This window comes from Tenrec ecaudatus, chromosome 1 (genome assembly GCF_050624435.1).
Source record: "Tenrec ecaudatus isolate mTenEca1 chromosome 1, mTenEca1.hap1, whole genome shotgun sequence".
NCBI lineage: Eukaryota > Metazoa > Chordata > Mammalia > Afrosoricida > Tenrecidae > Tenrec > Tenrec ecaudatus.
The window spans coordinates 84,765,555-84,790,490 of record NC_134530.1 but is presented as its reverse complement, the minus strand read 5'-3'; the positions used below and the strand labels follow the sequence as shown (position 1 = coordinate 84,790,490).

General features: G+C 39.4%; 1 protein-coding gene and 1 pseudogene across 6 annotated transcripts in view; one reads left to right on the top strand and one right to left on the bottom strand.

The window, feature by feature from the left end:
• MYSM1 (Myb like, SWIRM and MPN domains 1) overlaps window positions 1-24,936 on the top strand; it is a 44,243-nt gene that overhangs the window by 5,166 nt on the left and 14,141 nt on the right. For 3 of the 6 annotated variants that reach the window (XM_075556806.1, XM_075556796.1, XM_075556810.1), the window contains exons 2-12: window positions 3,452-3,527; window positions 4,977-5,047; window positions 8,014-8,091; window positions 8,192-8,215; window positions 9,412-9,490; window positions 15,039-15,137; window positions 16,536-17,308; window positions 19,268-19,398; window positions 20,621-20,724; window positions 22,842-22,919; window positions 24,416-24,504. In XM_075556806.1, coding sequence (XP_075412921.1) covers window positions 3,452-3,527; window positions 4,977-5,047; window positions 8,014-8,091; window positions 8,192-8,215; window positions 9,412-9,490; window positions 15,039-15,137; window positions 16,536-17,308; window positions 19,268-19,398; window positions 20,621-20,724; window positions 22,842-22,919; window positions 24,416-24,504 — 1,602 coding nt within the window. Of the gene's footprint in view, window positions 1-3,451; window positions 3,528-4,976; window positions 5,766-8,013; window positions 8,092-8,191; window positions 8,216-9,411; window positions 9,491-15,038; window positions 15,138-16,535; window positions 17,309-19,267; window positions 19,399-20,620; window positions 20,725-22,841; window positions 22,920-24,415; window positions 24,505-24,936 lie in introns of those variants that run through there. The other 3 variants (XM_075556828.1, XM_075556819.1, XM_075556836.1) reach the window with 3 other exon arrangements.
• On the bottom strand, window positions 25-1,349 carry LOC142435832 (alpha-enolase pseudogene; annotated as a pseudogene).

Sequence of the window (24,936 nt, the reverse complement as noted above, 5' to 3'; positions counted from 1 at the left end):
CTACCAGAGGTCTGCCTGCTCACCTTATTTGGCGAGGGGATTTCTGAACTTCTGGCCAGCAAACTTGGCCTAGCTGCCCAGCTCCTCTTCAACTCTGAGGATCTGGTTGTACTTGGCCAGGCGCTCAGATTGGCACGGCGCACCAGTCTTGATCTGTCCAGTGCAGAGTCCCACCACCAGGTCAGCAATGAAAGTGTCCTCGGTCTCTCCAGAACGATGAGACACCATGATGCCCCACCCATTGGACTGGGCCAGCTTGCACGCCTGCAGCGACTCGGTCACGGAGCCGATCTGGTTCACTTTGAGCAGGAGGCAGTTGCACGACTTCTCATCCACAGCCTTGGCGATTCGCTTCGGGTTGGTCACTGTGAGATCGTCCCCTACCACCTGGATCCCTGAGCTGGCAGTAAACTTTGCCCAAGCGTCCCAGTCATCCTGGTCGAAGGGGTCTTCGATAGACACTACTGGGTAGTTCGTGATGAAGGACTTGTACAGGTCTGCCAGTTGGTCAGGTGAGATATACCTGCTGGGGTCATCAGGAGACTTGAAATCTAGGTTGTATTTCCCAGACCTGAAGAACTCAGAGGCAGCAACGTCCATGCCAATCACCACCTTGTCGGTGTAACCAGCTTTCCCAATAGCGTTCTTCAGCAGTTCCAGGGCTTCTTTGTTCTCCAAGATGTTAGGGGCAGATCCGCCTTCATCGCCGACATTGGTGGCCTCCTTGCCGTATACTTCTCCTGGATGACGTTCTTCAGGTTGTGGTACACTTCGGCCCCAATGCGCATGGCCTCCTTGAAGTTGGCTGCTCCGACGGGGAGGATCATGAACTCCTGCATGGCCAGCTTGTTGCCGGCGTGGGAGCCGCCGTTGATCACATTGAAAGCAGGCTCTGGCAGGATAACTTCGGGATTGCCAGCCAAGTCAGCAGTGTGACGGTATAGGGGGACTCCCTTCTCAACAGCTCCGGCCTTGCACATAGCGAGGGACACGCCCAGAATGGCATTTGCACCAAATTTTGATTTATTCTCAGTTCCCTCCATCTCAATCATCAGCTTGTCGATCTTTTCCTGTTCCGTAATGTTCAGCTTCTTGCTAACCAGGGCAGGCACAATTGTTTTATTGATGTGCTCAACAGCCTCTGAGACACCTTTGCCCAGATACAGGGTCTTATCACTGTCCCGGAGCTCCAGGGCCCCATAGATCCCAGTCGAGGCACCACTGGGCACGGCAGCTCTGAAGAGCCCTTTAGCAGGGTAAAGATCCACCTCGACAGTGGGATTTCCACGGGAGTCGAAGATCTCTCTGGCGTGAACCTTGAGGATAGACATGATGGATTTCTGGCCGCTGGTTCTAGTCGCCCAGGAAGTGGAGGGAGGCTGCAGACACCGAGACGGGTGTTGGGTCAGCAGAGGGCGATGCTGCCCTTTTAGGTCTTTAATGCTTCCTTCCTCTAACTCTCATGACCCTGTTCTACCTTACAAACCCGACTAGACTGGAGCATGTACACTGGTACAGATAAGAGCTCTTGACACATGAAATCCAGGACAGATAAACCCCTCAGGAACAGCAATGGGTCTAGCAATACCATGAGGGTAGGGGGGGAAACAGGGAACCAACCACGATGACATATAATCCCCCCTGCCTCCCCGGGAGATGGACAACAATAATTTGGACAAAGAAAGCGGGCATTGTAAGATATGAAAAGGGCGGGAGGGTGGAGGAGGGAGGGGAAAAAGGAGCTGATCCCAGTGGCTTAAACAGAAAATATTTTGAAAAGATTATAACATATTGTGTGTACAAAAGACTTGATACAATTGATATATGGATAGCTGTAAGAGCCCCCAATAAAATGACTTATAATAATAATAATAAAAGAACTTTACTGCTAAATCGGAGATTGGCCACTTGAATTTACGCCTCAGTTCTGCAAGAGAAAAATCTGGCAATTTTTTTCCCTGTAAAAACTGCAGCTAAGAAAACGGGCAGTCTACTGTGTCACCTATGTAACTGTGAGTGGGAATCAACTCCACACCCAACAACCATGTAGATATATGTACATAGGAGTATGAATACATGTGAGGGGCCTTCAGAAAGTATACGGAAATGGAATTGAAAGATAGGAAATTTTCACTAACTTTTTGAAGGCTCATATCGTAGGGTTATACTTGGGGAAAGATGAGAGAAGATGCTGCCTTGTCAACTTACTCTCTCAGACTGACTCAAAGAAAGTATAAGGTGCAGAACTAGGGGACCTCAAGCAGTGTGGTTAGAGTGGATTTGGTGACAAATTGAAGGTGGGCCCTGAGACGGGAAGAGCAGGCTTAGATTTTTGTTGGCTGAGAAAGGGACCCATATGTGAGCACATTTGAAAGGAAAGCTGAGTTCAGATTAGAAACGGGGACTCCAAGGAACAGATTGACACATGAGGCATACCCCATGCTTGTTCTGGAGGAGCAGCTACTGGGGGAGTTCTTCAGTGAGCTTGAAGTGACACTGCCCTTGGCAGACCTAGGAATTGAGCAGAGGTTTCCTTTTGCTGCTGTCCCTCAAAATCCCAGTTCAGAGGTGACACCTGTTTAAACCTTATTTGCCATTAGTAATGAAGAGAAGTTAGGCTTTTTTAGTTTATTATAGAGTGATTTATTATATCACCATTTATTATAGCCACTGTAGACTGATTCAATTGTATAAACTTGCTGATAGTTTTATTTTGACTATTTTATTTTTAAATAGTTTTATTGGCATATTGATTGTTTGGTTTTTGCAGTCTTAATGATAAAATCCTTGCCACTAAGTGGAGCCTGGAAATAAGTTGAATGCTTTATTAGAAATATTATAACTAAAATATACAAAAGCAAATATGTGTAATTATATCATAGGTAGAACTCAAAACTTATTTGTATGTAAGATGACTTTAGAAAAAGTTCTTTGTTCTGTAAGAGGAGTAAGAGGATTAATAGTTTAATTTCCCACAGGCATAGAAATGACCCCCAAATAACCAGTTAATCTTTATTTTTTATTATAAGCATTCTTTTTAAAATGCTTTCTTTTCTTTGCAGTACCATCTTTTGAGTGCTTCCCATTTGGTTCTCCCTATATGTGTTTTTGTCACTTGTAGGGTATTGCTGCTATTGGTAGGTGTTAGGTTGAGCGGGGTGAATCTGTGCACAGTTGAATTCCTGTATACAGGTGGGCACTCAGCGCAGGACCTGTTAAGTACTGATTTAGGGCCACCGAGCCTGCTGTGGTTGGTCCAGCAAGTTTTGTATTCTTGAAGAACCAAAGACGTGAATAGTCACACTTGGGATTTAGCCATTGAGATTATATAGCTGACAGCAGTTTTGTGTTTTGCAGACCAGCGAAAGAGAACTAGTATTTCTGTGATGCATACTCTGTTACAGGAAGAACCTTGTGTAATAGCACGTGTATGTTTACTTTTCCACTACAGGAGTGATGGAAGTACAGTGCCTGCCTTACAAGATCACTTTCTGGATTCATCCTGGAGAACTGATCATGGCCTGATTGTAAGCATTTATTTTTAATTTTAGTTAAATCCTAGGTATGTGACGTTATCCTATCCCAGAGTGGCGTGGGTTATTTTTAAGAGGTAGTTATTCTCAACTGTTACAGATAATAAAGTGAAACCGTTTTCTTTAAGAATAAAAGAAATTTCTTTTGATTGGGGAAAATGGCCTGTTAGGAAACACCTTTGGAGCCAGCTAGACTGAAGTAGAACTCCTTGCTTTACCACTTGACCAGATTTGTGAACCTCAATTACTTCACCTGAAAAATGGGGGTTGCTGCAGTACTTATTTCTTCCTTTAGCACAGACTGCATGCTATGACAGTCGGCCAGGTTTGGGGGAGACAACTCTAATTAAGTTAGACGTGGTTCTACATTTAAGGAACTTAACATTCTACCGGACATTCAGGTGGAGCTGACATATAAATTAATTACAGACTATGAAGGAAATGGAGAGTCTGGCTAAGAATAGCACGGGGGCGGAGATTATTTTAGATAAAGTCAGTAAGTTACTTAAGTTGAAAACAAGGAAAAAGAAATAAGCAGCCATAGTAGGAGTTGGAGGGGGATGAGAATGAAGGAATAAGCGTGGGGGGGTGATTAGAGTCCGGGGTCTAGACTGCAGTAGGGAAGAAGGGAGGGGAGCAGCAGCATAGATGGGACAAGGTTGGAGAGGCAGGTGAGAGCCACGTGTCACCTGGGTGCTGCTGTGAAGAACAGCCTACAGGGAAGGAAAAGTACGGAAGCAAAGGTCCGAGTTAGGAAAACCGTAATGATTCCGGCAAGATCACAGTGATAGCTTGTCCTGGAGTGGCAGCAAAAGAGATACAACTTTGAGGATTGAGGAAAAAGAAAAGAATTCAGGACGAGTTCTTGATTCTTTTCCCTCGACTAATTTCGTGACCGGTGGTGTCATTTACAAAGTTGGGAAGGCAGGAGAAAGGCGTGAAAGTGTATGGTGGTGAATGATAGTTGGAAATGCTAAATTTGAGAAGCTACCCAAATGGATACCAGGGAGTGGTTACACGAATCAGTCTGGAACTTGGAGATGTGCTCTCAGCTAAAAAGATGTACATTTTGAAAACGAATACAATCTTCTGGGAAGGAACTGTGAATTTAGCAGGGCAAAATAATTATAGGACGTTTTGGAAATAGGCGCCAGTACCAGATCGCCATTATCAACTTTAGCATGGATCGGAGGAGGAGCCTGGTGTGGAACAGCTTTGCATGCCGAGTCTCTGCTGCTCAATGTAAAACGCTGTCATGCTGTGCTGCCTCTCTGGGAATAATCATTACTGTCTTCCAGTGGCATGGCTGTATCCTCCAGAAATGGTGTGTCGTTATTTGTAATGATGAATTTGTACTTGACAACTATAGAAGATAATTTTTAAAAAACAAAACAGTAGATTAAAAAAAAAAACCAACCTCTTTCTTTCCCTTTTTTTTATTAGCCTTGGACTCTGGATAGTACCATCAGTGAGGAGAACAGAGCTGTCATTGAGAAGATGTTGTTGGAAGAAGAGTATCCTTTAATGATTATAAGAAGAGATCTGAGGGTTAAAAATGTACTCACGCAAAAATTATAAGTGGGGACAGATGGAGTAGTCACTTGGGTTTTATTTGGCTCCAGACTGCTGTTATACAATGTTGTTATATAATAATTTTAGGGAAAAGCTGCATTTTATTCCTCAAGTCCTATTTTATTACTAAATCTGATATTGGAGTCATTGTTTTAACTGAATTGCTGTTGTCAGCCAACTATACTGCATATAAGATTTCATATTAAGTAAAATTTCTACAATATATAAATCCCAGCCTTATTCCAAATCCAAGATTATTTAGTACAACTCTTCATTTTCAGTTATATAAGTTGAAATTCAGAGGTGTTAATTTATCCAAGGATACAGAATTAGAATATGTAAAAGTTTTCACTTCCTACTCTACCAGTTTACAGGTGTGATGTGGGAGGAATGTAAGTAAAAAGCATTGAATAAAATAAATGTTGTTCGGTGCCTCTGAGTAAGGACAAAACAGCATCCCATCCGGCCCTGTGCCATCCTCACAGTTGTTTCTGTGTGAGCCCATAGGTGGAGCCATCGTGTCAGACCCTCTCCAAGGGTCTTCCTCCTCTTCTCCCTGCCTTCTCCTTTCCCACACAGGGTGTCCCTTTCCAGGGTCGGGTCGCTGCTGATGACATGTCCAAAGCACTTGAGACAGATCTTGCCACACTTGCTTCTAAGGTACTCTCTGATTGTATTTCTTCCAAAACAGATTTGTTGGTTCATTTGTCTGTCCTAGGTCCTGTCAGTATTCTTGGCTAACGCCATAATCCAAATGCATCGAGGTTTTGTTTTGTTTTCATTTAATGTCCAACTTTCACAGGCGTGTGAGGTGATTGAAATGTCCTCAAAGTGACGTGTATCATCTTAAACACAGGCCTCAGGCGGCATGTGTACTCCAGGCAGAGATCCTATGCACACGTTTACCCAGTGCAATGCATCATTGGAAATCTTGTTTGCTGCTTTCATGAGCATTGATTATGAATAAAGAACTCTCCTCCCCCAAAGGTGTGGATCAGTATCTGCAGTTCTGTTCCTGGGGTCTTGTCCTAGTTTCTTTGAAGTGTGTTGTTAGCAATTGTAGGTTAATTAACACATTGTAGCCATTGATCCCGTTCCACATTTGGAAACAAATAATGAAAATAAGAACTATGAAAAAAAAAAGAACTATGGAAGACCCCAAGAGACATATAGGTGTTATGCTTTTGTCTTCAGTACTTAGAATCCCATTTGATAAGCATGGTGTATAGTCATCTAAATATTTGTTGACTGACATTTTATTAATCCAATAGTACTAACAATAATCTAGTTTAAGAACTTTGAAATGGAGGGTTCCTGGATGAAAATAATCCAGAACTGTTTTCATTAGAAATGTGAAAGCAGATCGTCCCAAGTTCTACCTTGAACAACCAATCAAATCAATCCATTGTACTTTTCAGCATATTTTAGAGAAAAACTTTACATAGAACATGGGGATGCTACTCTGTTGTTTTTTTTTAATTACATACTTTTGGTGAAAATTTATACAGCAGCTGCTTATTGCTATCGAGTCAACAAGGACTCATAGGACAGGGTAGAACTGCCCTTGTGAGTTTCTGAGACTCTTTATGGGAGTAGAAAGCCCCGTGTTTCTCCTGAAGATCAGTTGATGGTTTTGAACTTCCAACTTTGTGTATCGTAGCCCCACTTGTAACCACTACTCAATCAGGGCTCCTTACAGCAGCTCATGCACCTTTTGTGAAATGTCTACAAATGAACAAGATGGATTGACACAGTGGCTGCCACAGTGGGCTCAAACAGGGAACAACTGTGCGGACGACACCCGGGCGATGTGGTCTCATATAGATTGCTTTTATAAAGAAACTGAGTTGTGATCAATTAAATGTGGCCCTTCTAGCCATATTTTCTTGTATGATATATTATAATTCTGGACTCTGGCCATCGTCCCATTTTGGAGGGCATTCTCTGGCCTACTAATGGGCAGGATTAGTTCTATTCTGTCCTCTAGGGTCAGAATGGACTCAATGGCAGTATTTGGGGTATTTTTTAACTAAGGATGTGCTTTAAAAAGACCGCATCCTTTGTTTCCTTGGGGGTCTGCTAAAGGATGGAAACCATAACCCTTCAAAGCCTGATCTCTGCTTCCTGGCTGAGCTTTAGTAGAAGCAAGACAACGTACCTTGATTTTCAGGCATTTTTGTCCTTTGGCTCTGGACCCTGCACTTGACTTGTCTCTAATCTTCAGATTTGCACCTTAACAGCACCCACAAGCATGTGAAGCATTTCTTTAACTTTGTGCGTGTGTCTGTGGAACTTTGCCGCTAACGGCAGAGCCCTGGGGTGCGAGGGAATGTGCTCAAGGGAGAAAGGGAAATGCGGAGCATACTACCGTCTTGAAAGAGGTGGACATTTGGGGCGTCTTTAATCTCCAACTCCCTGGGACTGCTTTGATGTCCTACAATGACTACCACAGAAGCACGATATCCACAGAGTCACAGCCAGTTCTAGTAGGGAGAACATCTGTAGTTGTTCACATGTCACTGTAGAACTGGTTGTCAGCGGCTAGTGTTTTCCAAAATAGATGATCCACTCTTTATGTCAAGGCATCTCTGGGTGAGTCAAACCACCTGGCTTTCTGTTCGCAGCCAAGCACATTGACCGTTTTCACCACCTAGAGCAGAGAAACATGCATTTATTTAGCACATTTGTTGTATAGTCACAGTATTACGGTGTTTCACGCATATCAGTCCATATAACAACTCTGAAGTATAATGTATATTCTTATTTTTGCAGATCTGAAAAAGGCTTTTGAGAGGAATTGGTTAAGCTAGAGCTCTAGTGTGACTGAGAAGTATGCATGTCTACTTTGTATAAATTACATAAAGTTATCTTTATGATTGTTTTAAATGTTTCCTTAATGCTTATACAGGTATTACTTATCTAAAAAATCACTTCCAGAAAAATTCTGCTTCAATCAAAAGGAAAATGATAAAAAAGATGTGAAGAGGTAAAGTTAATCTATAATACTTTAAAGAAGGTTGAATTGCATTTTTCAAAAGGCTTTTACAGTGTGCTTATTTTATTGTTATTTTTTTCATGTGGTGCAGTCTGCAGAAAATGGGAAAAACCATGTATGTACTTATGTTTTGTCTTTTCAAATCTTTTTGGTTTTATTAGAAATGGTGGGAAACTTTAAGCAAAACATTATTCTGTGGATATGCCCTTGGACCTGGGGTTGCCAAAAAGATAGAGTGAATGTAAATGTACGCTCTCTCCTCCCGCTGCTGAAATGCAATAAGTATCATTTAATGATGGGCTTGGTTTGCCAGAATTTCTTATATCACCCTAAGCAGGCAACTCCGGTAGATTATGGGAAAGATGATTCCATAGGGACTTTTGGGGCAATTTTAAGAAGCTATTGGCTGATATAGATGCTACTTATATATAGGTGTCCTCGTAGTCCGTGGGATTAAGGTGGTTCTATAATCCTGAAGATTTATAGCCTCAGAAATCCTATAGGACAGTTCTATTCTTTCCTCTAGGGTCAGTATGAATCGGATTCGACGAGATAGCATTGCTTTTTATTGTTCTTGGGTTAGATTTTCTGTTAGACAAGTTTAGTTTTACTTAACTTGGGTAGTTAAGTTATCAAGGGAAATTAAGTAAGCCATTTTTATAAATAGTCTTCCCCAATAATTGAAGAAAAATTGGCATTTTGTGTTTACAAACATTGTTCATGGTCCATTAAATTGGTGAACTTAGCAGAATTTTTTGTTTATATTTCCAATTGCCATAGCTTGAGCACTGAGCAGAGCCTGGGTTTTGTATTTTTCAGTGTAAACAACAACAAAAAAATGAAATTAACTGACATCAAATTAATGTGCATCACATTTTATGTTTAATATCAGTACTGTATTTTTAAGAAATAAATACAGTGCTATAGGGTTTGTGTTTGTTTTTTGCTTTTTTACTTTTTCTGGCTTAGTATTTATATAAACAAAGGAACAATAATGTTTCTGGGCTTTGGGACTGCATTACTGTGTGCTACTTTGCATCCTGCCTGAGTCTTGTTATCACACTGACGTCCCTCAGGCTTTTTCATTGTTGCTTCACTTCGACCTAAGGATTTGTTTTCGGGTTTCCAGCACTCTCATCTAGACTTCTCTAGCTCAGGTTATTCACTTCCCTGAGTAGAAGAAGTACAGGCTTTAAGACAAAAAAAGAATTCGATTCAAGTACTAAATGTAGAACTATGGCTATAACCTTTAGCTGCATTAATATGGAATGCTCCATTTCAGAAATTGTTTGCAATTCCTCTTCCCCCCAGGGTACACTCTCCTACAAAACCAACCAGTTACTCAGTGAAGTGGACGATAGAAGAAAAAGAGCTGTTTGAACAAGGGCTGGTAAATACAGTAATTTTAAATTTATAGTAAAATAAGTCTAGAAGCAAATACTGATAATGTAATAAGGATAAATTAGTTTGTAGAGAACATAAATATCATTTGAATTGCGGGAGTAACTTAGTTTACTTGCACTTACAGTGATGATTGTAGTGTAGTACATAAGAATTTCTCTGAAAAATATATTTAAATAGCTAAAATTCTATGATAGCTTTGGGTTGATAGTTCAAATAGTTTGGAGGGTTTTATTTATTTTTTATTAATAAAACTTAAGGTATGCATGATATCAATAACCTGGATTAAAAACAAAATTATTTTGACGGAAACTTGTATGTTAGGAATTATCTGGGTTATCAGTGGAGTGTTATTTTATTCATATATTTAGCAGTGTGCACGTAGTCTAAATATCTTAATAAATATTGAAGACCAGAAACATTACTTTTGCATAAGTGTTTCACTGAGGTCTATTTAAATGTCCATCAATTACATAATGGGGTATGTACCAATTTCTAATTCTGATAGTTTTCTTTAATGTGAAGAGACTTAGCACGACTTTGAGGTTTTGTTTGCCTTTGTTGGTTTGGTTTTCCACTATTAAAAGTGGGTTGCCTCTTTTCCTTTTAAGGTAGATGTTTCTCAATGCTTCTTTAATTAATTTTTAAATTGCATATTTATATATTCCATACCAAAATATGTAATCATACTTTTGTAAGATTGAGGAATATTAATCAAAATTTAGCATTGTTAACAGGTCTACAGATGATGGAAAATGTGTATTTGTATAGTCATTACTGTGATATAGATAGATAGGTACACACACAAACTATCTTGAAGGTTTTTTCTCTTGGAGTTTTTTTCCCTGTACTATGATGTTTTTTATGTATTAGCATTTCAGTCTATTAAATGGTAATATGACTAATTATAATTAATCAGCCATTTATTTAAGGTTACTGAGAACTGAGCTTTTACCCCTTGTCAGAGTTGTTTTTCCGAGGTGGTGATAGTTGCCCCTCTACACCAGAACAAAGCACAAAACTGCCCGTCCTCGTGCCATGCGCACTAGCGTTCGATTTGAACCCGTTGATGGCAGACACTGTCAGACCATCTTTCAGAGGGTCTTCTTTTTACTTGGACCCTCGATTTCACTAAGCATAAGATACTTTTGCAGACACTGGTCTGCTAATCAAGGGTCCAGAGTATGTGAGACAAAACTTTCACCATCCTTGCTTCTAAGGAGCATTCTGGCTGTGCTTTTTCCAAGACAGATTTATTAGTTCTGGCAGTCCATGGTATTCTGAATAGTCTTACTAGTCCCTTAATTGAAGTCTATCAGTTCCTCTTCAGTCTTCCCTACTCATTAGCCATCTCTTACTTGAATATGAGGTGACTGAAGTATCGTGGTTGCGTCGGACACACATTAGTCCTCAAAGGGGCATCTTGCACTTGAACGATTAAAGAGATCTTGAGCTGCAGATTTACCCAATGCAACACATGGTTTGATTTCTCTACTGCAGCTTCCATCAGTGTTGATTGAGGATCCAAGCAAGATGAGATTCTTGAAAACCTCAGTCTTTTTCTGTTTATCATGATGCCATCTATTGGTCCAATTGAGAGGATTTAGTTTTTTATATTGTAGTCTGTACTGAAGGTTGCAGTCCTTCGTCCTCATTTATCGGCAAGTGCTTCAAGCTCTCCTTGCTTTCACAAAGTTGTGTTACCCACATATCTAAGGTTGTTAATAAGTCTTCCTCTATCTCGATGCCACTTTCTTCTTCATGTAGTCCAGATTCTTTGCTCAGCGTACAGATTGCACAAATACAGTGAAAGCATACATTACTGACCACTCCTTTCCGGATTTTAAACCATGCTGTCAATAGTCTCCTTGTTCTGTTTGAACTACTGCGTCTTGGCCCATGTGCCGGCTCTCCATGTGCAGAGTGGAAGGCTCTAGAATTCCCATTTTTCTCAGTTCCATCCACACATGTCTGCTGCCTTCCCATCATCAGTGAAACCCAGGTAGAGATCTCTCTAGCTTTCTTCTGGTATCCCCTGCCTTCGGCAAGATGCATCAGAGGTCAGTAACGATATCCCTTGTTCCATGGCCTTTCGAGTCCAGCTTGAATTTCTGGCAGCTCCCTAGCAATGGACTGCTGCAACTATTTTTTAATGATCTTCAACAAATGTTACTTGCATATGATATTGTTCGGTTATTTCCACATTCTGTGAGCTCATCTTTCTTTGAAATGAGCAGAAATGGAACCTTTCTCATCAGTTGGCCAAATATCTGTCCAAATTTCTTGTCATAGGTGAGTGAATGTTTCCAGTGCTTCAGCAGCTTGTTGAGACATGCCAGGTTTTGGCTAATGCCTTCAGTGCAGTTGAATGTTTTCCCTCAATACCATTGGCTCTTGATCATATGCTACCTCTCCATATATGGACCAGTTCTTATTGGCAAAATGCCTATTTCCTTTTCTCTTTGATTATTTTTTTAAATAAATCATTTTATTGGGGGCTTGTATAACTCTTATCACAATCCATATATACACCCATGTGTCAAACACTTTTGTACATTTGTTTCCCTCATCCTCAAAACATTTGCTCTATTGCGCCCTTGGTATCGTTTCTTCATTTTTCCCCTCCCTTACCCCTCCCCCATGAACCCCTGATAATTTATAAATTATTATTATGTCATATCTTACACCGTCCAATGTCTGTTTTCACCTACTTCTCCGCTGTCCGTCCCCCAAGGAGGAGGTTATATGTAGATCTCTTTGATTATTTTGATCCTAATACCTTCAGTATTGTAACTCATGACATAAATATTTTTCTTTCAGTTCTTTCAGCTTTAGATATGCTGAGCATATTCTTTTTTGGCTTTCTAAGTCCAGATCTTTGCACATTTCTTTAGTACTGCGCCTCAAGCTGCCCTTTGAAATGATCTGTTCAACTCTTACCTCGTCATTGATTCCTTTAGTTCTGGCTAGGCAACATTCAAGAGCAGATTCTCAAGTCTCTTCTGATATCCACTATGATTTTTCTTCTTTAGTGGTTTTTGCTTTATTCACTTACTAGGTTCTTGGTGTCACCACACAGCTCAGAGTTCTTCGTGTCCAGTGAGTCACAGCGTTCGAGAGATCTTGGTTTTCCTGGACTTGTTCTCATTTTCCTCAGCTTCCATCTGAACCTACACGTGGGCAGTTGATGGTTTGCTCCACAGTTGGTCCCTGGCCTTGTTTTGGCTGATGATTATCAGGCTTTTTACAATGTCTAATTGATTGTTCTGCATTCCATCTGGCCAAGTTCACATGTACAATAATCATTTCTGTGGTTGAAAAAATATACTTCATTACTAGATTTAGTAATTGGTATGTAAATTTGAAAAGTTGTATTAACTGAACTTCTTATAGGGAAGTCCATATATCATATTCTTCAAAATAGAGAACCTGGAAATGATCTTTTTTTAAAAAACATTTTATTAGGGGCTCATACAACTCTTATACATATACATATACATACATCAATTGTATAAAGCACATCTGTACATTCTTTGCCCTAATCATTTTCCTCTTTTTTTTACATTTTATTAGGGACTCATACAACTCCACACATATACATACATCAGTTGTATAAAGCACATCCATACATTCCCTGCCCCAATCATTCTCAAAGCATTTGCTCTCCACTTAAGCCCTTTGCATCAGGTCCTCTTTTTTTTTTCCCCTCCCTCCCTGGAAATGATCTTTTTGGCGATTAATGCAGTGCCATTCCTTTTGAACCTGTCACTGCCCGCATAGTACACCATGTCGTTGTCTGATTCACAATGACTAATACCATTCCATGTTAGTTGACAACACCTAGGATATCAATCTCCATGCACTCCATTTTACTTTTGTTGACTACCAGTTATCCTAAAAGCATGCTTCATCTGTTTTCTGTTACTCTTATTAATGGAAGGAAGTGGTGTGGTGTAACAGGTCACCCACTGGGCTGATAACCTCAAGGTACCAGCCACTCAAATCCACCACTGTTCCACAGGAGAAGCACGAGACTTTCTACTCCCATAAAGATACACAGCCTCAGAAATCCAAAGGGGAGTTTTACCCTGTCCTATAGCATCACTATGAGTTGGAATCGACTGGGTGGCATTAAGTTTGGTTTGGGATATTATTAATAGATGTTGACATCTGTTGTTGCTTTTTTACCCTTTAATTTTGGGTCACTCCCACCAGCAAATGACTATTGACCAATGTCGTTTATAATGACCCTGTTTTGTTTTGGGTGCTTTCCAACCTGAGAGGCTCATTTTGTGGCAATATATCTAACATTGTTGTGCTGCTCTGCAGAGGCTTTCAGTGCCTTATCCCTCAGAAATGGTTAGCCTATTCTTCAAAGTTTGCTCTTCGCTTGGAACAAACATGTTCACCACTGATGATGTACTGGCATTTGAAACACCAGGAGCACGGCTTCCAGCACCACAGCATCATGCAAGCTGTACAGTACGGCAGACCGACAGACGTAGTGGCCGGAAAGAGGCATGCATGCAAATGAACTGAGAACTGTTGGGTCTTCTTTAGGACTACATTTTCATGTTCAGAAGTGTACAGAACCCTGGTAGGACTGTCAGGCGAGCATTCGATCACTAACTGTGCAGTTGGCAATGTAAACCCATGAACTGCTCCAAGGAGGAAAATTGTGGCTATCTGCTCCCATAAAGATTCATAGCCTGGAAAATCCTCATTAGGGGCGCTCTACGTTGGAACCCACTGGGTGGCAGTGGGGATCGTGTAATAGGAAGAGTTCTGGAACCACAGTCCGTTCATTGTTGGCTGGCTTACCAAAAAGGCCATTGATTAAACTCACTAGCCCTTTTGTGGGAAAAGCATTGGGCTTCTATACAGATTTATGGTCTTGGAAACCCTGTGGAGCAAATCTACTCTGTCCTTTAGTATTTCTAAGTTGGATTCTACCCAACAGAGTGTAGTTGTTTGTTTTTGCTAATTATAGGGCATTTCATATCTCTCTCTTTGGGTTCAGCGTTTTTTCTCTTAGGTAACCAGTATCCCTTGTTCTCTCCAGGTTTGTTTTGTGTATGTGAGGGACTTCAAAAGAAAGGCCCATGGAAAATTTATTTATGTAAAACAAAAATTTATTTTGAAGCTATTTTCAGAACGTAGTCAGTTGATCCTGTAATTGGAAAATGCAACCTGCTTTCCTTTCAGACGCGTAATTCTTTCAAAATGTTATTGTGGACTTGGAGTATCATAAGTGTAATTAATATAAATATATATGGCTAGGTAATATGTTAGATTTTTATTTTATATAGCTATAAAAAATGATGATAACTTAACATTCATTTCAGCCAGTTTTGAGATGTTCATGTTCCAGAAGAAAGCTATAGGCTGATTTTACAGCCCAGCCCTGTGGGAGGTGTCAGTGGAGTGTGCTTTAGAAAAGAAAAGATGGGTTGTTCTTTTATTTCTTTGTAAAGTGTCACTTGCTTGGAATGCTAACAAGTTAATCATAAACTTTTTCTTTTTCATTTTGATAATAGGGTAAATTTGGTCGAAGGTGGACCAAAATTGCAAAGCTAATAGGAAGTCGTACAGTTTTACAAGTGAAAAGTTACGCCAGACAGTATTTTAAAAATAAGGTAAGCAAAGGATAAAAATCCCAGTTCATGAAAATTACATTTTGGAAAAACGAAATCAATAATTAAAATCATTTTAGCCATAAAAGCCTTGTTAAAGATTCTTCTAAGAAACATCATGTCTCATCCCATAAAGTACTGTCCACATGTTTATCTTGAGTTTTGTAAGTGCTGTAGTAAAGTAAGCAGTCACGTCTTACATAGTTTCAGATAGCTAAGTTTAGGCCAAAATAGAATTGCTCAGAAGAATCCTACAAAGCATGACATGATGGCAAAGGGAAGCCCTTATTTTGATGTTTCCTGTAGAAAAATAGCTTTTTTAAAAAAAAAAATTGTATTACAAGAAGATATGGAGTGTGATTTGAACTTAGAAGTTCGTGTAATATAATTCTGAAACCTCTCTGTTCAGAAAGGCTGAGTTACAGTGTAGTGCCCTCGTCTTTCAGATCTTCTATGCATTATTCAAGCATGTAGTTTTTGATAGTTAACATTTTAAAATGTATCCTGTTTGAGTTCTGTGGAAATAATTACAAAGAATTTGGAATTGTCTTGGGTGAAATGTGGTGTTATCTTTTCACGTAAATAATGAGCTGTGCTCATACCTTGTATTCCCCTTGACACACTGAGCAGCTGACCATAAATACGTGACGTTATGACCCACAGCCGCTTCAGAAGCCCTCCTGTCCATTGTGTGTGCCAGTCACGTATAAACGTTTTCTAAAATTTTGTATATGAAAATTTCAGGTCACTGACTTTCATAATCTTTCTTGTTACATTATCAGATATTTATGTCCAAAGTCAAAGATATGGGGGATAATTTTCTTTCCTTAAATTACAACCTTTATTATAATATTGCAACTATATTAAATGAATCTACAAAGTTTGCTGCTACTGTGTATTTAAATGAAAGACGATTTTAATTTACTAAGTAAAGCTTTGTGAGGTTACTCAAATGAATTCCTTTAAATTAAAGATTATTTTGCATAGTGAGAAGTGATCAATGTAGAGTAGATATTCTAAGCCTTTATGAATATATATTAATCTTATAAAATTACATTAGTATCACAGTTATTGGTTCATTCTTTATGGTTGATCTGAGCCAGACTCTTTAAGACCTAATATTAAATAAAAGTATTTTATGATTTTTTTTTAAATAAAGATGAGATCATGCATGAGTCAAGTATATATATGGAAATTTGAAATGATGATAATTTTCATTTAAAGTGTAATTTTAAATCATTTAAAGAATGCACACTAGAAATTTAATATAACATTGACATATGCATTTTATGTGTCCTGTATTTTTTGTGCCAGTGCTTACATTTTATATTAATATTTTTTAATGTTTCGTATGTTAAAGTTTATGTGGTAATAATTTAAAATCACCTGATTTTTAATAAGGTAAAATTAGATGGTGTCGAGAAGGAAATACCAAATCAGAAGAGCTGTGAACTTCAGGTTAAAAGTGAAGATGAAGGGAAAAAAGTGTGGACACAGTTACCATCAGGTTTAAGGGGACTCACTGATCCCAACTTGAATGCTGTAAAAATTGAAACATTATCTGATGATGAAGAAGTGGATATCACAGATGTGGTAGATGAGTTAACTTCTCAAGCAGCAGAAAAGACTCCACACAGTGGTATCTTATTAGATATTCCTGAGAGTAAAACTCATGAGACCAGTCGGGGAGAATTAATGGCTTCTGACACGGAGAAAGAGTGCTTTTCTAAGACTTCCAAGGATCTTCAGAATAAAAAGCAAGGTGGGGCAGGACCCCTTGAAAGCCCAGTCATTCCATCATGGACTGAAACACAAAGCACCAATGACAACAAGCCAGTTGACTTAGGTGATCAGCAACGTAATGAATCGACTGAACATTGTGACAGGCATTCTGAAAATGGCCTGAGAGATGATGTCAGACAAGTGCCTCTTCTAGAGCCTTGTGAAGTTGGAAAAGATTTGAGTGGTAAGGAAATGCATTTTCGTTCTTCCTGTCAAAGTGAAGAAGAGAGGCCTGAAGAAGAAGAGCTTAAGCCACCAGAACAAGAAATAGAAATCGATAGAAAGGTCATTCAGGAAGAAGAGAAACAAGCAATTCCTGAGTTTTTTGAGGGACGCCAAGCAAAAACACCAGAACGCTATTTGAAAATTAGGAATTACATTTTGGATCAGTGGTAAGAAATTATTTTTCTGTCCTGTTTTAAAACTCATGGCACTTTAGCGTAGTTTAATTAGGCCTATTAAGAATGTAGTATCTTACACTGATAGTGATCCAGGGAGCTTGCCATCATAATTCAAATGAGACTGGATTTCCAGTGTGGGACTTTTTGAACGCTTTGGTAAGCACTGTCGTTCAGCTATCAGAAGCCATCTCGTTGTTCATCTGGGTGTTCAGACCTGGTGATACAGGATAGGTGATTGCCTTAAGAAACTCTTAGAAAAAAAGAAACTCTTAGAACAATCTTAAAAAGGTAAGAGAGAGCACTTATTTGAAGTTGTGGAATAATGAATCCTCTTGAGCAGGCTTATTCAGATACAGGTATTTTCTGATACATAAATTGTTAGCATCTTTTATTTGAACTATATTTAGTGTGAAATAAGAAACAAACCAAAACCCACCTTACCACCTCATCTGGTGATTTGAGTTTTTCTTAATGGCTTTATTAGACCACCAGTAGGTATTTGACTTGTGTGAGCATGTCCGTAGAAAGCGTCAACAGTTCTTGTAGCGGAGAGGCTCCTTTGCCCCATGTTTTTCGCTCCCGCTGAATCAGGGATGTCCTTCCTCTTGCAATAGCTAAACCTAGAGAGGTTACCAAAGGAGAACATGACCAGGTTTGTTAAATCAGTCAGTTCCATTAAATGGACCCACTATTGAGTCACTTGTCTTTTTAGGATTGCCGTATTGGAAAGGGATTTTCACTCTTTCTTTGAAGTGATAGCTGTCATACATCCGGATGGTTAGGGTCACTAAAAGTACACCTTATGACTGAAGGTGGCATCATAGTAACGAATACTTGTAAGGAACAACTCCTGGCATTAAAAGAAAAAGAAACACTTAAGTTCTATATCTTAGTGTCTGGTTTATAACATCTGTGCTTGAATCCTGACATGATATTGAAGTAAGGGCTTTAATTTCCTGGCCTCCTTGTGTCCTCATCTGTAAGACGGGAATCATAGTTTCCAACACGTAGGATTACTATGAAGATTTAAGGATATGTAACATCATCTGGCATAAGTCCAGTAAATAATACTGCTATCAAGTCCTGTGTTCTTATATTTTATATAATGCTGTTTAACGTCTTGTACTAAGTATATTCAGTAAGTGTTTTGTTTAGACATCAGTTTTTTTTCTGCCTGGAAGCTTCTTGATTTCCTTTGGATCTTCTGTGTCCATTTTCTATTGAAAGTAAACATAAAGTTTATTGGCATAATACTTTAAATCTAATGTAAAACATCTGAGGGTTTATAAGATAAGCGACTATTTTAAAAAGCAGTGTTCAGCAAAGTAAAAGTAGATGAGCCTACGTGATATATTAAAAATTGGTAAGGCTATACTGAGTACTTTAAATGAACAGTTCATTTGTGTGGCTGCTAACTGAAAGGTTGGTGGTTCAAGTCTACCCAGAGGCACCTTGGAAGAATGGCCTGGTATAAACTACTGGAAAATCAGCCATGAAAACACTCTGAAACTCAGTTCTACTCTGACACACACATGGGGTCACTACCATCAATTGGAATCATCTTTGTGGCAACTCGTTTCAAAACCTTTCAGTATATTCCCAAAGTGCCCCTTCTATTAAAAGATTTGGCCTTGATTGAATTTGGCTGTGTATAGCGAGTAGCTTCTTACCCACCACTTCCAGGTCCTGGGGGGTAGCTGGAATCTGTGGAATCTACTGGTAAAGAACTAATGCTTGTACAAATCCTACTGTATTTGTGAGTTATTACATCATATAAAGATATTTCAGAGAAAAGTACATTTGGGTATTATGTATTAGCATTGTATTTTTAAACATTTACACAATAAGATCAGGTAAAATTTTAAGATAACTCAGTTTTTAAAAGTTCTCCCCAGAGAAATTTTAATGTTTTTTTTATCCAAAATAATTGTACTTCCATCTCTTAATTAGGGAGATATGCAAACCGAAATACTTAAATAAGACCTCAGTACGTCCTGGCCTGAAGAACTGTGGGGATGTTAATTGTATTGGACGGATTCATACATACCTCGAATTGATAGGAGCAATCAATTTTGGATGTGGTAAAAATAAAAACCCAACAACATCTTTTATTCGACATTTTTTATCCTTACAGGGCCCATTAATTTCTTTGATAGTTAGAATTTAAGCAGTTTGAGATAGAGATAAGAGGATTGAAAGACACTCTTGTCATATTATGGATTAGACATTTTCAGATTTTGCTTTAAACCATATTTCTGTTGATTAAACTTTATTTTCCGATGACCCACAATGAAAATTAGTGTGATTTTAAAGGGAAAATATGCAATGTTTTTTGTCAGGTAAAAGGAGTTTGTTTTATGAGCAATAGCAATAGCCCATTTAATTTGCAGATACTGTGTTGCTAGAAATTCTGTTTAGCAATGTTTAAATAAAGGAAATAATTTATGAACCTCTGCAGTAACATGTAATAAAAGTGCCAAAATATTTTTTTCAGGGAAGAAAGTTTCTTTTACTTAGGCCTTTCAAATATAAAGTTGATGAATATGCATATATTTAAATGTATTCTGCCTTTTCATTGACCTGACACAAACCTTTTAAAGAAAAATGTAGCAATAGTAACGCAGTGATAAGGTAATTGGAACTTTGTAACCCATTGTTTAACAAGAGCATATTGTATCTATGAAAATGAATGTTTAACTAAAAATTTCCTGTCAGATGATTTTATTGTCTGTGGTAGAGTCTCTCTTTGATATCAGTGTTTTTCTACCGCCATAACACTGTCTACTGAGACTGGCTTTTCGGGAAAACTAAGACAATTTTGCTTCCTCAGTCATTAAAAAGTAAAGTCATGTTTTCTCTATGATGCTTCCAAAAGCCGTATTGACTTGCTAGGAGCTGCCCACATCCTTCTGTGGGCTGTGCTCTCCCCGGGAGCAGAGGCCTTTCTTTCTCCCTCAGCCACTAGGTGGTGAGTAGCCAAGCTCCTACCCGTTGTGCCCCAGGCTCCCTCACAGCAGGGTTAGTGTCCCTTTAATCAGAAATTAAACAAGCTCCCCGATTTCTGAGTGTTCCATTGGATTCAGATTTCCTTAGAATAAAAGTAGCTTATTACGGTAACCCGGGAGTAACTCATCGAATGTATGATTGTGGTATAAGGTATTATAGAAGCCCAACTGTTAAAAAAAAATACAAAACAAAAGCCTAGAAAGTACCGTAAAATTGATAGTTGGTGTAGATGTGTTTTCCTATTTTAACAAACGAGTTCCATTAAATGACTGTTTTGTTTTTCCTTCCTTCGAATAGAACAGGCTGTGTATAACAAACCGCAGCCAGTTGATAAAGCAAGAATCAGAGACAGAAAAGACACCGCAGAAGCATACCAACTTGCCCAGCGTCTGCAGTCCATGGTGAGCCTTCCCTTTGCCTTCTGGGTGATCCTGCTCACTTCCCTGTAACTAGAGCAAGTGGCCATTTAGTGAAGAATGTGTTTTCCCTTGTGTTTCACATTGGCTTTAGAGGCACACAGAAAAAAGCCCCCACCACCCCGCCCCCAAAACACCAGCTCCTGAAAATCCAGTGACAGCATTATAGCGTTCTCTCTGGTTTTGTTGAAGTGATATAGACGGTTTGGTTTTAGTTTGGAAATTTAATGCTTCTTTTTTCCTTCCATTATTTTCATGTGGTTTTTGTTGGTGGTGGTTTGATACTTAAGAATCAACTTTTCTTCTATAGATAGAGATATAAACATAGGTGTGCGCTTGTGTAAACATATTCATAACATAGAGACATTGGCATAGATACATATATGGCAATACATTGAGAAGGTGGATGGACTTTGGGCCTCTGTTCAAGCCCTCCCTCAACGCAAGAACATTCTGATGCCCACCCTCCTGGCACAATTGCTGAAGACAAAATGGGTGCAGAAGTAAATGTGGTGAAGAGAGCTGATGGTACCCGGCTGTCAAAAGATAAAGCATCTGGGTCTTAAAGACTTGAAGATAAACAAGTGGGCATTTGGCAATGAAGCAGCAAGCCCACAGGGAAAAAGCACACCAACCTATGTGATCGTGAGGTGTTGAAAGGTAACAGGCATCAGAAGACCCAAAATAAATTTTTTAAAAATTGTTGAACACGAGGGAGGTCGGAGCAGAGACCCAAAACCCATCTGTAGACAATGGGACACCTTCTGACAGAAGGGGCCCAAAGAAAGAATGAGTCAACCATGGTGAAGTACAGCACCAATGCCAACAATATTCCTTTGGTTTCTTGAGGCTTTACCCCCTCTGTCATGACCCCAGTCCTGCCTTTCACTGTGGGCGAAGCCAGAGCATGTGCACAGGTACAGAAGAGGGGTAAAGAAACCACTGGGGCAGGGAAACGGCGGTTGGTATAAGAAATTAATAATCTATAATTTATCAAGGGGTCACAAGGGTGGGAAGGTGGGTAAAAAGCTGATACCAAGGACTCAAATAGGATATAAATGTTTAGAAAATAATGATGACATGTACAAATATGCTTGAAACAATTGATATATGGATTATTATAAGATCCCCCTAATGATCTTTTTAAAAAAAAGGAATCAGCCTTTCTTGGAATAGTGTTTAAAATACTTTCTCTTTTAGTTCCCAAAGGTATCAGTGAGGTTTGCAATATATTAAAATTCTTTTAAATTCTATTTGAAAATATAAATGAGCCAACAAGTTTATTTAGCAGGCATATTCCATTGAGTGAGCTTACTGGTTTTACTAATTAGAATAAATCGATAATAGGTGAGATAGATTTTAAAAGTACTGCCCAAAGTGGGCAGTACTGCTCCCTGGATCATTCTGGCATCCCTCCAGGGCAGCTGCAAAAGGAGGTTAGAAGCGAGAGTACAAAAGTTTCACTGTCACGTGGCACTGAGTAATTTTTTTCCTGAAAAAGGTGTAATAGGCCAATAAGTAGATACTTTATTTAGCACATTTAGGCAGTGACCCATTCCTACCGAGATTTACTAATTTACAAAAGGGTGCTTTCTGACTTTGTTGATGGTGGCAAAACCAGGCATGCTGGCATCTGGTCCATCTTAAAGGCCTTAGTATTAAAAAAAACCTGGGTATTAGTAATTTGTGATTTTTCCCATTTGTGTTACTGATGAGGTAATCTTTTCCTTTTTAACTGTCTCTAATTCCCAATACCACAGTTCTTGCACATTTTCCACCACCACAACTAGTGAAAAGAAGTCATTTGGTGGTTCTTTGTGGGCTTAAAAACTATCTTTCATTCTAGTGTTTCAACTTCCAAATGGTGAAAGGAAAGAAGAAATCCAAGTAAATGCAAGATTCAGAGACATCACTGATGTATTTCTAAACAGAATGCTAGTTAGTGATCAACACACAAAGCTTAGGCATTTCTGATCAGAGACACCACATTACAGGTGCTTGGGTGGATACAGTTCTAAGAAAATGATCTTTTCTGTGGGTGTAGGTGCTGTGATTTCTGTAAGTTAATCTCGTTTCCGGTGCTTTCTGTACACAATGCATAGCGCACGAGGAGGCGGAGGGTTCGCGATCCCTGGGGAAACTGGTGTGATGCAAAGGACTTAGAAGGACAGACATTCGAGGTACTGCTGACCTTTTCGCATGGCTCAACCATGAACGCTGGTTTTGCCAGTAGATGCTTGTATATTGTAATGTGTGTATGTGTTTCCATTCCACGTTGGTATTTTTGTCGAGAAGGCATTAGTGTTGCGGTTAACTAGACATGTGGTTCACTTTCCGAACTTGATTGTCTGTCTCCATGTTCTTGTCTCAAGCTCAAGAACATCTGCTAGGGGGCCTGGGAAGGTGAGATACCTGATTCATTTTTTTCCCCAATGGTATCATATGATGTTCTGATATACAAATTAAAATGCAGTCTCAAATGTTAGACATAAGCTAAATTACAAACATGAAAGTCTATAGACAGCATACGCATTATAAGTGATTATATAGGACCCCTGGTGGCATGGTGGTTATGTGTTCGGCTACAATTGGAAAGGTCAGCAGTTCAGTACCACCAGCCACTCCTCGGGAGAAAGATGGGGCTTTATATTCCTGTAAAGACTTACCGCTCCAGAAGCCCACAGGGGCTGTTCTGCCCGGTTCTACCGAGTAGCTATGAGTCAACCTCGACCTGACGGCAGTGTATTTGGTTGGGTTACTGTATATAAGACCTCAGCCCTGTCGATGCTGTGGGGTGAGGATTCGGCTGCAAACCTCCAGATCCACAGTTCAAACACCAGCTGGACCTCAGGAGAAAATTAAAGCTCTCTGCTCCCATTAAGATAATAAGGTCACAGTGGAAATCCGCTCGATGACATTGTTCATGTAGGACTTTAAGCCCTGATGGCCACCTAGTGGTTAAGTGCTTGGTTGATGGAAAGGTCAACAGTTTGAACCTGCTAGCTGCAGTGTGGGGAACAGGGACTCTGTTTCTGTAAGAATGTACAGCCTCGGAAAGCGCAGGGAGCAGGTCTGCTCTGCCTTACAGGGTCTTCTATTTATGTGACTTACAGTATTGTCAGTACTTTACAAACGTTAACACATTCATCTTCACAATAACACTGAGGCCTAGTTCACCGAGGTGTATTGTTATCACTGTTGTTACTCCTCTCTTAAAGATGTGGAAAATGAACACACACAGCTTCAATAAGTTGCCCAGCTCACCCATCTAGTAAACAGCAGCACCAGGATTCCGGCTATAGAATCTGTGTTCTTAATCATTGTGTTCTGCTTTGTAGAAAGACAGTACAGTCAGACTTGGTGACTTAGTTATGGAAAGTAACAAAGAAGACAGATTCATGTGATTCTGAAGTTACTGAAACTGAGTAGTTAGAACACTGCTGACTGAAATGGGCAAATCAAGAAAATAAGTAAAATGTAAATTTGGTGTGGCCCATATTCTGATAGCATTTGAAAATATATTATCCAACATTTTGTTAGTGGGAGGCAAGAAAAGCATATACATCAATTTAGTCTATCTTGTTCTCTCTTACCTGTAAGTTCTACTTTAAATCAGTATTTTTTTTTCATCAATTCTACCAATCAGTGATTGAGGGATTCCTGTTTTATGTTTAAGCATCTCTCTGCTGAAGAGTTGGCAAGAAGAAGAGAAGAGGGAAAATGTAAGCCTGGTAAATCTTTGAAAGGCCCAAGGCCAACAAAAAGGTATAGTATATGTCTACAGATGCTTCTCCCCTGCCCCAGCAATGATCCCAAATGCTTTCAAAATGTGTGGAAACCGCACAAGGAAACGGCATTGCATTGTTCACATTAAGTTTGAAAATCCTACTACAATTTTTGGATATTTATATTTCTCTGATCATCAGGTTGGGAGACTTAAGACAGAAGGTTTGCTCAGGATCCAGTGTATGTTGTTTAGAGGGGACCTTGTTTATGGCGGATGGTCGGGTCATTCAGTGTCCTTAGACATCATGAATCAAAAACTTAATTTAGGAGGGAGGGGGAAAAAAAAGAGGACCTGATGTGAGGGGCTTAAGTGGAGAGCAAATGCCTTGAGAATGATTGGGGCAGGGAATGTATGAATGTGCTTTATACAGTTGATGTATGTATATGTATGGATGGTGATAAGAGTTGTAT